The 12,823-nt window shown below is 39.1% G+C and overlaps 1 protein-coding gene across 2 annotated transcripts; it reads left to right on the plus strand.

The window, feature by feature from the left end:
- Positions 1–42: 42 nt before the first annotated feature.
- Positions 43–12,786, plus strand: inpp5kb (inositol polyphosphate-5-phosphatase Kb). 2 transcript variants are annotated; one of them, XM_039777010.1, is made up of 13 exons: positions 43–224; positions 2,739–2,790; positions 5,498–5,602; positions 5,726–5,834; positions 6,374–6,490; positions 6,982–7,157; positions 7,285–7,396; positions 7,477–7,586; positions 8,626–8,839; positions 8,973–9,110; positions 10,978–11,061; positions 11,228–11,332; positions 11,841–12,786. In XM_039777010.1, exons 1-13 carry the CDS (start codon positions 80–82, stop codon positions 11,907–11,909), a joined length of 1,536 nt encoding a protein of 511 aa, XP_039632944.1. In that variant the 5' UTR covers positions 43–79; the 3' UTR covers positions 11,910–12,786. The 2 variants fall into 2 exon arrangements, with proteins under 2 accessions (XP_039632944.1, XP_039632943.1); XM_039777009.1 differs by lacking the exons at positions 43–224; positions 2,739–2,790 and adding an exon at positions 4,205–5,015.
- The last annotated feature ends 37 nt before the right edge of the window (positions 12,787–12,823 follow it).

Below are 12,823 nucleotides of genomic sequence, written 5' to 3' on the forward strand. Positions count from 1 at the left end.
CTCACTGGGTTGTTAACCAACTTAATAGCTTGATCCGATGTTACGCTTTAAGTCCAGAGCAGGTTGAGTTGGGAGCTTGATGGGCAGCAGCAACAGTCAAACAACGGGACTCAACGTAGGAAAGCAGATCCAGTCTCTCGACATCCTTTTGGTGACTTTCGTTGTCTGTGCGCAAGGGGTCTGTGGCTTTTTCCGGACACCACAAGAAAGACACATAAAGAAAGGTAGGCTACTGTACTGAATTGACGGAGGCTACTGTACTGAAAAAATTATAGTGTTTTTTTCAGCACCTACTTGAAAACTGAAAAAACAATCATTCAGATAGTTTGATATTGTTAATTTTCATGAAGTTAAAGGACACTGAGGAGGCAAATGTGTTTCTTTGTTTCAGAGAACTGAGGTTCTCAAAGGTCACAAACACAGGTAGAAGTGTCCGAAATGGGGCTAAAGTATTTACGTAACTTCATGGGTTGAATATGGTTACAATGGCTGGACCCTTGAATTATTTAGAAAATCTTAAAGCAGTTTGTGGAATTGGTTTTAGAAAAAAATCAAGTAGGGATATTTTTATAGTTGTCAGTGCTGTTTGTTCAATGCCTGTGGTATTATGAAAATCTAGTCCCTTAATGTGTGTGTGTGTGTGTGTGTGTGTGTGTGTGTTTATAATATTGTGGGGACAAAGACTTATTAACATGAGTTAAATTATTGACCTTATGGGGACCAAAATTATGACAATTTAGCACTAACGTTAGGGCGGGTCAGGTTTGGGCAGAAAGCAGTTATGGTTAAAGCTACACTTATCAATATTTTGGATCAAATGACTACATTTAAAGTGAAAGTAACTATCAGAGTTGTGATTACGAACCCTCAGATAATCTTACCTGACTGCAGTTTCCTTCCACCTTTTTAGCATTTTAGCATGTTTCAGCTCATTATTTTAGGTTTACGGCCCACCACCTACTGTTTGGTTCTCTAAAAAACAACTGTACAGTAGAACCTGCCCAGCACCAAACAACAGGAGTACCCTCAGGAGTTGGTGGAAACCAAAACTGAGCTAATTTGTCAGGTGACTAGAAACACAACTCCAAATTAATATGTATCTTAATGTAGTTCTGTGTCTGCTGCTGCAATTAGCCAACTAGTTTGCTAGCCATATGGTGATAATATTTCAATCCAACTCTATTAACATGCTTTAAGTCAACACAATGTCCTCACAAATGACAAAAACAAGTGTCTATTACAGACTGGTCACAAATGATGAATCAGTAGGCGATTTGAGGGATGATGAGAGGGCCTTTGTTAACAAAGTGACCAAAATGAATTGGTAACCTGGCATCCCCCATCTCCATTTCCTTGTAGCAGAGAGAGTGCAGGGGCAGAGAGCTTGTTTAGTTGAATATTAGTGGTGCATGATTCAGAAAACATCACGATTCGATTCAATATCAATTTTTTAGACTCAAGATTCGGTTCGAAATCAATTTTCAATTCAAAAACAATTCTCGATTCAAAAAACGATTCACAGTATGTAAATGTTACTTTTCCCATGTGATTGCAGTAGACATACAATTTAAAAGAAAAGAAACAACAAATTAAATGTAGTTTGATATTACTTTATATGCCTTCATACAAAAATATAAACTTTTGCAACTAAAAACTGCAAAGTGCCAAGCTTTGGCCAGCTTTCAAATACATTTAATTCAAGTATAAAATAAAACTGTTAAATAAAACTTGTTCATTTTCAGAGTTGTTTAGATAAAAGGGTGGGGGGGGTTTGTTGAACATTTTTTATATAGAGGGAAAATATATTTTTAAAAAAAATTTTCATAATTCCTATCAAGTTCCGTCTTCCCCTAAAGATTATAAAAGCCGAAACGTGCCCAAACTCTCGCCTTCACTGAGGATCGAGCTGGTTGAATAATTCTTTCTGTGAGGTTTGCCATTGTTTGCGCCGACTAAACTACTTCTGCTGCACTCGTTCTTCTTTTGATTATGACAAAAGTGCCCAGGCATCAGTGTGAATTCGACGCAGCACCATCTATGGGAATGGAGAGCTAAACTCATTTCAGGACAATAGTATTCACGCCATTACAAAACAATTTTTTTGGAGGGTGGGAATTCTATGAATCGATTTTGAATTGGTAGAGCTTGAATCGCGATACGAATGTGAATTGATTTTTTTGCACACCCCTATTGAATATGTTAGTCTAGTCTGCCTGACTCATTGATCTTTTATCTGACTGAGGTTTGTGTAGATTAAAATCTATGGCCCCGACCATGGCTCTGAAATATCAGTAGAAACTGTGTATTGATAAATCTGTGGTGCTGTCCGTGGTGCTGAAGTAGCAGACGGATTTTTACGACTTTTACCCAATAAATGATCCCACTGCCAGATATTCACCTTAACGATGTAAACAAATGTAATCATTTTTTTATACAGTATATCACAATATTTTGAGCAAGTTTAACAAAATATATCCCAGTTAAAGTGTTACTGTTTTTACATGTGACCTTCAGGGCACTGCTTCTGTAACGTGGATGAAGCTAACCGTGATTTGACATGATTACAAAGCCATTTCAGAAATGACTTTCAGGCATTCCTGTCAGCTCTGTTTTATTCGGCAATGGTCTGCGCTCCTGGTAAACTGGCTGTCATAAAGGCAAGTCTTTCATCTTGTTATGTGTGTTTTCTTTTTGTTTCCACTTTGTTTAGGCATACATGTGTTTGTGTGTTCCTACAGGGGAGGAAATGAGCACTGGAAGATTACAGAGTGGTGGGAGAGACAAGTTCAGGTAAGATCAGAATCCAATACAAATATCTTCTTCTTTGTCCTCTGGTCTTATTATTAGTAATACAGGAAGGAACAACAGAGAGAAGATGGTGATGAAAGTCATTGTGGGAGACAGCAGAGACTTCAGGCAGAAAAGGATGTATGTAGAGACCAAGGGAGTCCAGAAAAAGAAGGTATAACCCTCCTGTTCAGTAACTGAATTGCCTAACCGTCATAAGAAGCTTTGAGGCAGCAGGTTCTGAATCTTTGCAGGGTCTGTGAGAAAACTTAAATAACCTCACATTCTTTATTTCTCAGTGAACCAGTGAACCCTCTTGCTTATCCACTTCACACTTCTGCTTGCTAAAGAATGTGCCCTAAGTCTCTGCATGTGACGCTGTTACATGAAGAGGCAGGGAGAACTGGGGCATCCAAGATTAGCATTTTTTATTTTGTAAGGGGCAATCTCTTCTGGTTGTTTCTTTCCTATTGCCCCCCCACAGCTTTCCAAAAAATAAAACACTGTTGACTTTATGGCATGACTTATTATTTGAACTCTGCTACCGTGTCAGTGACTCAATCAGAAATTATTTTGTATTCATAGGTTGTAGAGTAATTTACTAATTTCTGCAAAAGTGTTAATCAGCTAAGAATATCCGAAATGAGATTCAATGACATAATCCCAAAAATAATGCAATATAATAAATTCCCAGTGTTTTTGCTTAATCTACATTATAATCATCAACACAATATCCATATAAATTGAATTCTTATATTATTACCATGGTTTTATATATATCATTACAGCCACATAATGATTCTGTCCATAATCTCAGAGTCAATGATCCAACAAGTAAAGACTGTTTTCTGTAAATAGGTGTAAGGGGTAAAAAGAAATGCTGAAGAGATTATATGAGGAATTATTGGGGGAAATCATTGTGGTGTTTATAGTTCAAAATCTCTAAATTATTGAAACCAGTGTGTAAAACTGTATCCTACTGTTTCTAATCCTTTTTATAGAGACACATTTTACGATAACTTACTTACGATACTTAACTTTTCATCTGAATTAAAAAAATATCTCAGAGCATTCATGGTTTTGAAATCCTTAAACCATTTAAGAATTGCAGGGTTAGGGTATGCTTTGGAGTTGCTGATTGCTTCATGAATTGATCCGATTCAATTCTATTATGCAAATCTATTGTGTAATTTGTCCACTATTTACAGTGCTGTAACACTTGTTGATTAGAATAATTTAAGCTTTCGTTCTTAGAAAAAAACATCCATGTCAGAGCTTACAAAACTGTGTTTAACCCCTCACTTCTCTCTGGGTTTAAGAAGACCTTTCACCTATATGAGGAGAGAGTGGATTGAGGCCAAAAGAAGCTAATGCTATTGTGCGCTGTTGTCCCCTCGCTAATGCATGACTGTAATTGCAGGGTTACATGCATTGTTCACTCAGCTGATAGAGAGATCGCTACCGGTAAACCTCTTAGGGATCTGAATGGTTACTCTAGTCTTGCAACACTACTCACAATGATGCAGGATCAGCCTCCAGCCCACCTCTTCTACTCTCTGCGACTACACACACTCACAGACAAACACACACATGTTCACATGCCCGTCTCCTGCCTGCGATTAACGTCCAAATCTTAATTCTTGCCCACATTCCTGAGTAAACCCCACCGCTTTGTCAGTCGTTGCTCCATTGCTGCATGACCACACGGGACTCTGCCACTGAGAGGACTGCACTTGTACAGGAACATTTCACCCTGGGCTTTCCAGTTTTTCATCCTGGTCAGTTTGGAGGACCTAAATCAGATGCTGCCTGATGCCAAATGGCTGCAACCTAACCAACCAAAGAAGAAATAAAGCTAAAGGAATTTCTTCCACTGGATTTTGTTTGTTTGCCCTTGCAGGGCAGCGTCTTTATTTTTTATTTGAGTCATCTTAAATAACTTGCAGGTAACAAAGCCAACACCGGAAAGCAACACCGGAAATACCTTTTTCAGTCCAGGATCCAAAGATGGACCCGTTTACATTCAGTCCACGTTTGCGCTCAGACAGTATGAGCAGCTCAGCATCTCAGGGCTCCAGGTCCAAGATGCTCCTCCGCCAGCGTTTGTCTCAGCTGCTGACCTGCATAGAGGACATGAGCTCTGACGACGAAGCCAGTGAAGAAGTGTCCCGCACGCTGGACGAAGCGTTTCAGCTCTGCGGGTGCTCCATTCCCACAGACACATTCAGGTTGACATGCGCATGTGCTTGTTAATGCATACACAAGTTTACACTGATACACAGGCAGGAAGTGTTTGAATTTATCTGGATGTCTTTGCAGCTTGATAATTCTTAGTGGTTTCCTATTAGAAGATTAAAGAAAATGCGGATGTTGAAAAAGTAAAATGTTATTAATATTCTTCTTTTTTTTACTTTATTGTTTTTCCAAATGTCCAAGGGCACAAACTGTTGAATGCTGTATTATATGTTGTTGAAATGAATAAGTACGAATGAAATAGACATAGAAATAAAGCAAAAAATTAAGTAGAACTTAATATTAGCTAGGATTAAAATGTTTTCCAGTATTATCATTTGTAGTATTACATTTGCACACCACCAACTGAAGACAACAACTTGGGACTAGGGTATTTACAACAAGGCAAATGTAGCAATGCAACTGATACTTGTCACTGTTTTCTCTTTTTCCATCACTTTGGTCAAAACATTGACAGGCTGCACATGGCAACCTGGAACGTGGCCACAGCGGAGCCTCCTGAAGATGTCACCTCGTTGCTGCAGCTAGATGTCCAGCCCCCCACAGACCTCTATGTGATTGGGTGAGAAATAACAATATGGAATCTGGAATTTAAAACCTTGCCAGGAATGGAACTAAAGGATAAAAGTATCTCTTTTTGCCAGTGTGTTTTTTTTCTTCATTTGTTTGTGCCGGTGTGTGTCAGCCTGCAGGAGGTGAATGCCACCCCTGTGAGGTTTATCTCTGACATGTTAATGGAGGACTCTTGGAGCCACGTCTTTATGAACACACTGGCACCCAGAGGCTTTGTCAAGGTGAGAGAGGACAGAGGGAAGTTACACATTTGGTTGCTGTGTATTTGTGTGTATGTGGATGCGTGTACCTAAACAGTGTCTCTGAAAACTTATATAACCATGGGGCTACATTGCTTAAAAATCCTCAAATTATTTTAAAGAAAACATTGCCTTTTATTTCTTCTGTAAACATTTTCATGAGTTTCAAATGACATGCTGTATATTAGGCACAGTAATTTGTATTATATGAGAATAAATATATTGCATTAAAGTTAAAATCAAATGAAACAAAATACTCAAACTGTAAGTACACAAGTCAAAAAGAAAGAGGGTGTGTAGTTACAGTTTGAGACTTGTAGCATTTTGTTTAATTTAATTTTTACTTTGATGAATATATTTATGCTCATATAATACAAATTACAGTGCCCAATTTATGTCATTTGAAACTCAAGTCAAAAAAATATTTTACAGAAGAAATAAAAAGAAAGGTTTTCTTTAAAGAAATTGAAAAATTAAATGAAAAAAAACTATTATTGAAATCTATCTCCATCTCTGTCTAGGTCACATCTATGAGGATGCAGGGTTTGCTGCTGCTGGTTTTTGCCAAACAAATTCATCTCCCCTACATCAGAAACATCCAGACCACCTACACTCGTACTGGCATCTTTGGCTACTGGGTAGGTTATCACGATGGGAGCGATGGTTAGGTTAGCCCTGAACCTTATACAGAACAACACTGTTAAACTCTGCACACCAGGAATCCCATTGCCGTCAGATGCTGTAGAGTTTAAACACATTATGAAAGGCCTATTGTGTTTGTTTAGTGGGATGTGCAATAGCTTTGACTGAATGAGCACTACAGTAAAACTGCTGCGCTACACTGGGGCAGTTACTTGCGAGACAAATTGTCTATTCCAAGTTAAAGAAAAAACATGACCTGGCTGAGTAAAGACCAAACTTTTTTATTTATAGTAAAAAAGAAAAGTGGTGTTAGTGGGGGGTTAAACTACAATATATTGCAGCTTCCTGTAAATTCTGCAGTAAAATGAATCTGTATTTTTACTGCATCATTCCTTAAAGAAAAAAATGTAATGTTTGAATCTTTGGAAATCCACTTTATCTTTCACTTCACATGCTGTATTCCTGCCCCTCTGTTTATCTGTGTCAGGGTAATAAAGGAGGGGTGACCGTGCGTTTTTCCTTCTATGGCCACATGGTGTGCTTACTTAATTGCCACCTAGCAGCTCACATGAACTACGCTCTGCAGCGTGTTGATGAGATTGAGTACATCCTGGAGACACAAGAGTTTGACATCGCTGACACCCCACATGTCCGGGATCACAAGTTAGTGCACTGTACATAGGGGCATACAAACACACACACACACACACACACACACACACTGTAAAATAAATATGCACATTGGGTTGTTGTATAGAGAATGAAGTGAGGCTCCATCCCTCTCACACAGGTTGGTATTCTGGTTTGGCGACCTGAACTTCCGCATTGAAGACCACGGCTTGCACTTCCTCCGCTCGTCCATCAACAAGGAGCGCCTTAATTTGCTGTGGGACAAAGACCAGGTGATGTGTTGGAAAAAGCATACACATGCACGCATACCAACAATATCACACATTCACTAATTTATTTCATGTTCCTGCAGCTCACCATGATGAAGAAGAAGGAACCCTTCCTGCAGGAATTTGAGGAAGGGCCATTAAATTTTAAACCCACCTACAAATTTGCCCGTAACTCTGAAACCTATGATACCAGGTAACTCGTGCTGCAAACAATTATATTACACACAAATACTCAACATGTTCCTCATATTTCATCTGTGCTCTTGTTTCCGTTTGATTTTTGCACAGCACTCCGAAGACATGGTTGGGTTTTAAGTAAGACGCACTCTATGTTTTTGTAATGCATGCCCCACAGTCCCTTATTTCTTAGACACTGCACCTTCTGTCCTTTTTCCTGAAGCTTTTGCCACCACGTCTTTAGTTGAAACGACACATAACCATAGAGACGTACTAAAGAGGAACCGAAAGCAGTAAACCCTGGTGTATAGATTATAGTGGAACCATCCCTGACACTAGCACCATGTATGTGTCTCTCTCAGAAAGAGCACTGTTGCGCTGCCACTAACCATATACAGACCCAGGCCCCTGCAGTGCAGAAGCACCACCCTCTTCTTCCTCCTCACCTCCCTCACCTGGGGGCTGCTCTCTGTGTGGTTGGGGGCATGGTACAGTGAGATAGACCCACCAAGATATATCCATAGATATACTGAGGAATATGAGTCCCATAGAATAGGCACCTTTAAGGTTTAATACAATCACTAAATAACTGGAGACACTGATATAAATGACAAGACACAAATGGGTTTAGTAAACATAATAACCTTGGTGAATTTCAGGGATGTTCTGCAAATTCATTATACCTGAGAAAACTCTCTGCACCCAGCATTGCATTGTTTTGTTTGTTCTTGCATTATGTATGTGTTGCTTTTTATAGTGAATGTACATATTTGTGCATAGTACTAATACCATGTGAAATTGTCCACTCGGGACATCCATTATTTCTCCACAGCATGCTACACTGTATGTATAGCTCTGCATTATATGTGTGTGTGGTGTGTGTTTTTTCTCATGTAGTATTGTTTCCAATATTTTTGTATAAGAATTGTCACTTAAGTTGACATAGATAGACACAAATGGAAATGGGACATATCTGGTAAGAATTACAAACAGAGAATTCAACTCAATGTCAAATTTGAAGCTGTGTGATCAACACCTGCCTTTGCTCTGCTCAGTGGCAAGAAAAGGAAACCAGCCTGGACGGATCGGATTCTGTGGCGCATCAAACCCAAAATCCTGCCTTCAGAGGATGATGATGAGAAGGCATCGACTTCTACTGATGATGACCTCGATGAGTATCCGCTCCTGGTCACTCAGGACAAGTACACCAGTGACATGAGTTACGGAGTCAGTGACCACAAGCCTGTCATTGCAACCTTCAGTCTGGAGGTGAGAACAGGCTCACTGTAAAACCCCAGGACTGATAATCAATAAATTTTTTCCTTCTAAAACAACCACTAAATGTGGGTATTTCTTCTGCATTATTAAAGCTCCTTCTATTTCCTCATGTCTTTTCCTGCAGCTGAGGAAGTGCTTTGACACGCCACTGGTGCACGTATCTCCCCTGGGTGTATGGAGCGCTGACCAGGATGTACTTCTTAACTACACCATCCAAGAGGACTTCATGTCCTCCACATGGGACTGGATCGGCTTGTATAAGGTACTGGGACAGACACAGAGGGAAAAATAAATAAATATATATATATATATATATATATATATATATATATATATATATATATATATATATATATATATATACACAGTAACGGCCAAAAGTTTGGACACACCTTCTCATTCAATGCGTTTTCTTTATTTTCATGGCTATTTACATTGTAGATTCTCACTGAAGGCATCAAAACTATGAATGAACACATATGGAATTATGTACTTAACAAAAAAGTGTGAAATAACTGAAAACATGTCTTATATTTTAGATTCCTCAAAGTAGCCACCCTTTGCTTTTTTGATAGCGCTGCAAACCCTTGGTGTTCTCTCAATGAGCTTCATGAGGTAGTCACCTGAAATGGTTTTCACTTCACAGGTGTGCCTTGTCAGGGTTAATTAGTGGAATTTTTTCCCTTATTAATGGGGTTGGGACCATCAGTTGTGTTGTGCAGAAGTCAGGTTGATACACAGCCGACAGCCCTATTGGACAACTGTTAGAATTCATATTATGGCAAGAACCAATCAGCTAAGTAAAGAGAAACGGGTGGCCATCATTACTTTAACAAATGAAGGTCAGTCAGTCCGGAAAATTGCGAAAACTTTGAATGTGTCCCCAAGTGCAGTCGCAAAAACCATCAAGCGCTACAACGAAACTGGCTCACATGAGGACTGCCCCAGGAAAGGAAGACCAAGAGTCACCTCTGCTGCTGAGGATAAGTTCATCCGAGTCACCAGCCTCAGAAATCGCAAGTTAACAGCAGCTCAGATTAGAGACCAGATGAATGCCACACAGAGTTCTAGCAGCAGACACATCTCTAGAACAACTGTTAAGAGGAGACTGCATGAATCAGGCCTTCATGGTCAAGTAGCTGCTAGGAAACCACTGCTAAAGAGAGGCAACAAGCAGAAGAGATTTGTTCGGGCCAAGAAACACAAGGAATGGACATTAGACCAGTGGAAATCTGTGCTTTGGTCTGATGAGTCCAAATTTGAGATCTTTGGTTCCAACATCCGTGTCTTTGTGCAAGGCAGAAAAGGTGAACAGATGGATTCTACATGCCTGGTTCCCACCGTGAAGCATGGAGGAGGAGGTGTGATGGTGTGGGGGTGCTTTACTGGTGACACTGTTGGGGATTTATTCAAAATTGAAGGCATACTGAACCTGCATGGCTACCACAGCATCCTGCAGCGACATGCCATCCCATCCGGTTTGCGTTTAGTTGGACCATCATTTATTTTTCAACAGGACAATGACCCCAAACACACCTCCAGGCTGTGTAAGGGTTATTTGACCAAGAAGGAGAGTGATGGAGTGCTGTGCCAGATGACCTGGCCTCCACAGTCACTGGACCTGAACCCAATCGAGATTGTTTGGGGTGAGCTGGACCACAGAGTGAAGGCAAAAGGGCCAACAAGTGCTAATTATCTCTGGGAACTCCTTCAAGACTGTTGGAAAACCATTTCAGGTGACTACCTCTTGAAGCTCATCAAGAGAATGCCAAGAGTGTGCAAAGCAGTAATCAGAGCAAAGGGTGGCTACTTTCAGGAATCTAAAATATAAGACATGTTTTCAGTTATTTCACACTTTTTTGTTAAGTACATAATTCCATATGCGTTCATTCATAGTTTTGATGCCTTCAGTGAGAATCTACAATGTAAATAGTCATAGTCAGGAAAAAAAATGAAACGCATTGAATGAGAAGGTGTGTCCAAATTTTTGGCCTGTACTGTATATATATGATGAATCTCATTATTCTGATCCCTCCCCAAACCTTAAATATTTAATTTTTTTTATGATATTTTTATATATATATAATACAGGCAAGATTTGAACTCTTGGGTTTATTATTCTCCTGTAGGTGGGATTCAAGAGTGTGTTCGATTATGAAACCTTTGTTTGGGTTAGAGAGAAGGAGTTGCCAGAGCTAAATGAAGTCATACAGGTAAGTAGTGCAAGTTCTATCATGTTTGGACAAATACTGTATGAATTATTGCTTCATTAATATGTGTGTGTGTGTGTGTGTGTGTGTGTGTGTGTGTGTGTGTGTGTGTGTGTGTGTGTGTGTGTGTGTGTGTGTGTGTGTGTGTGTGTGTGTGTGTTGGTTGCAGTTATCTGTGGATAAGGATGAGGTCCCTCTGCTGTGTGGACATTATGTTTTGGGTTACTACAGTACAAACATGCAAAGCATCGTCGGCCTCAGCGCTGACTTCCAGGTAAGTGTAGCACTATCACATCTGTAGTTATACTTTATTATATGTATCTAATTTTCAGTTGTTTAGTCAGAACAGGATTGTGTCATTTATGCACTTAGACACTTAAGTCTGTGCTCATTAACATCCACTGTTGTAGGTACTGCCAGAAATAAAAGAAAGAGCTTGACTAACACTAAAATCCTTGATGCCAAATAGTTTCTCTGAGTAATTGTTAAAACCAAATACAACTAAAGAATTGAAATTTCATCCTAATTGTGTCATGCATGTAAATAGGAGGACAAAAATGAGAAACACCTCTCAGTATATTACACATTTCAGACAATACCCACAAAAACGGAACATTAGAAACGTTGTGAAGGTAGAATTTATGGCAGAGATGTTGTATTGAATTCCAGTGGATTGTACAGATGTACCTAATCAAGTGGCCACTGAGTGTATAGTTGCCGTAGGAAATTTGCGTGGCAGCGGCCTATTTCGTTTTGATCTCATCTTTGTTTCGATCTTGCAGATTCTGGAGTCAAAGCGTGCCGTCATGGAAGGTCTCGTTCCTGACAACATCAATGGACTCAACGAATAAGAACAAATTCACCACAGCGCCACATCGTATTCCTCTCCCCTGCTGATTCAGTTATTTAAAAATGGCCACCTGGTCACATGGACTTTAAACTTTAATTTGTTGTTTCCAATTGTGCCTTTTAAAGAGTTCACCTTAAGTCAGATTCACTCTTGAAGGAACAGTTTCTATACAAAAAAAGTTTACCACTGTAATAAATGGTTTTGAAGCTTATCCACAGGCCTTTTTTGCCCGTTTGAGCAAAAAAACAAAGGAATAAGTTAAGTTTTGTTTGTGAAAGTAGTGGTCATATACTGCAGGTCAATGCCATCCTTGGTCAAATTGTATTTGAAAATAAATGGTTATGTTTTGGTTTGGTCTACATTAGTGCCAATGCAGAGGATTGTACAATAATTCTAAGAAAAATCTGCTTCTCGTGGGAAACTGTTGTATAGAAGATTCTGTTGATGCAGGCTGTTTCATTATATCTGCTGTCCTAATGCAGAAGGATGTAAGATTTAAATTATTGCTATGGATTATTGGACCCAAGTGTTTTAAGGTGAAATGGTAAAGATAGGAGACACATTTAAAATATTAATCCTCTAAGAAAATGTAATGTTAGATGTGGATTTTGATGTGGACTTTTACACTGAGGTGTTTGAGTCTTATATTGCTTTATAACAAATATGTGTCATGTACATGAGATCATATAGCTAAGTATAATGTGTACCATGACAGACTCTAAGGCAGTGAACAGAATTATATTATTAATAAATGTTTCTTCTTAATCGTGTTCTAAACTTCTTAACTCTAGTTTCTCACAATAGTGCAATACAGGATGCTTTTTCTATCCCAATGCAAACATTAATATTATTGACGAAAAATAAAGTGTTAAAATGTCTGTGTGAGTGTGTTTTATATTGAAATTGTGTCCAATT

Source organism: Perca fluviatilis, chromosome 16 (genome assembly GCF_010015445.1).
Source record: "Perca fluviatilis chromosome 16, GENO_Pfluv_1.0, whole genome shotgun sequence".
Classification (NCBI taxonomy): Eukaryota; Metazoa; Chordata; class Actinopteri; order Perciformes; family Percidae; genus Perca; species Perca fluviatilis.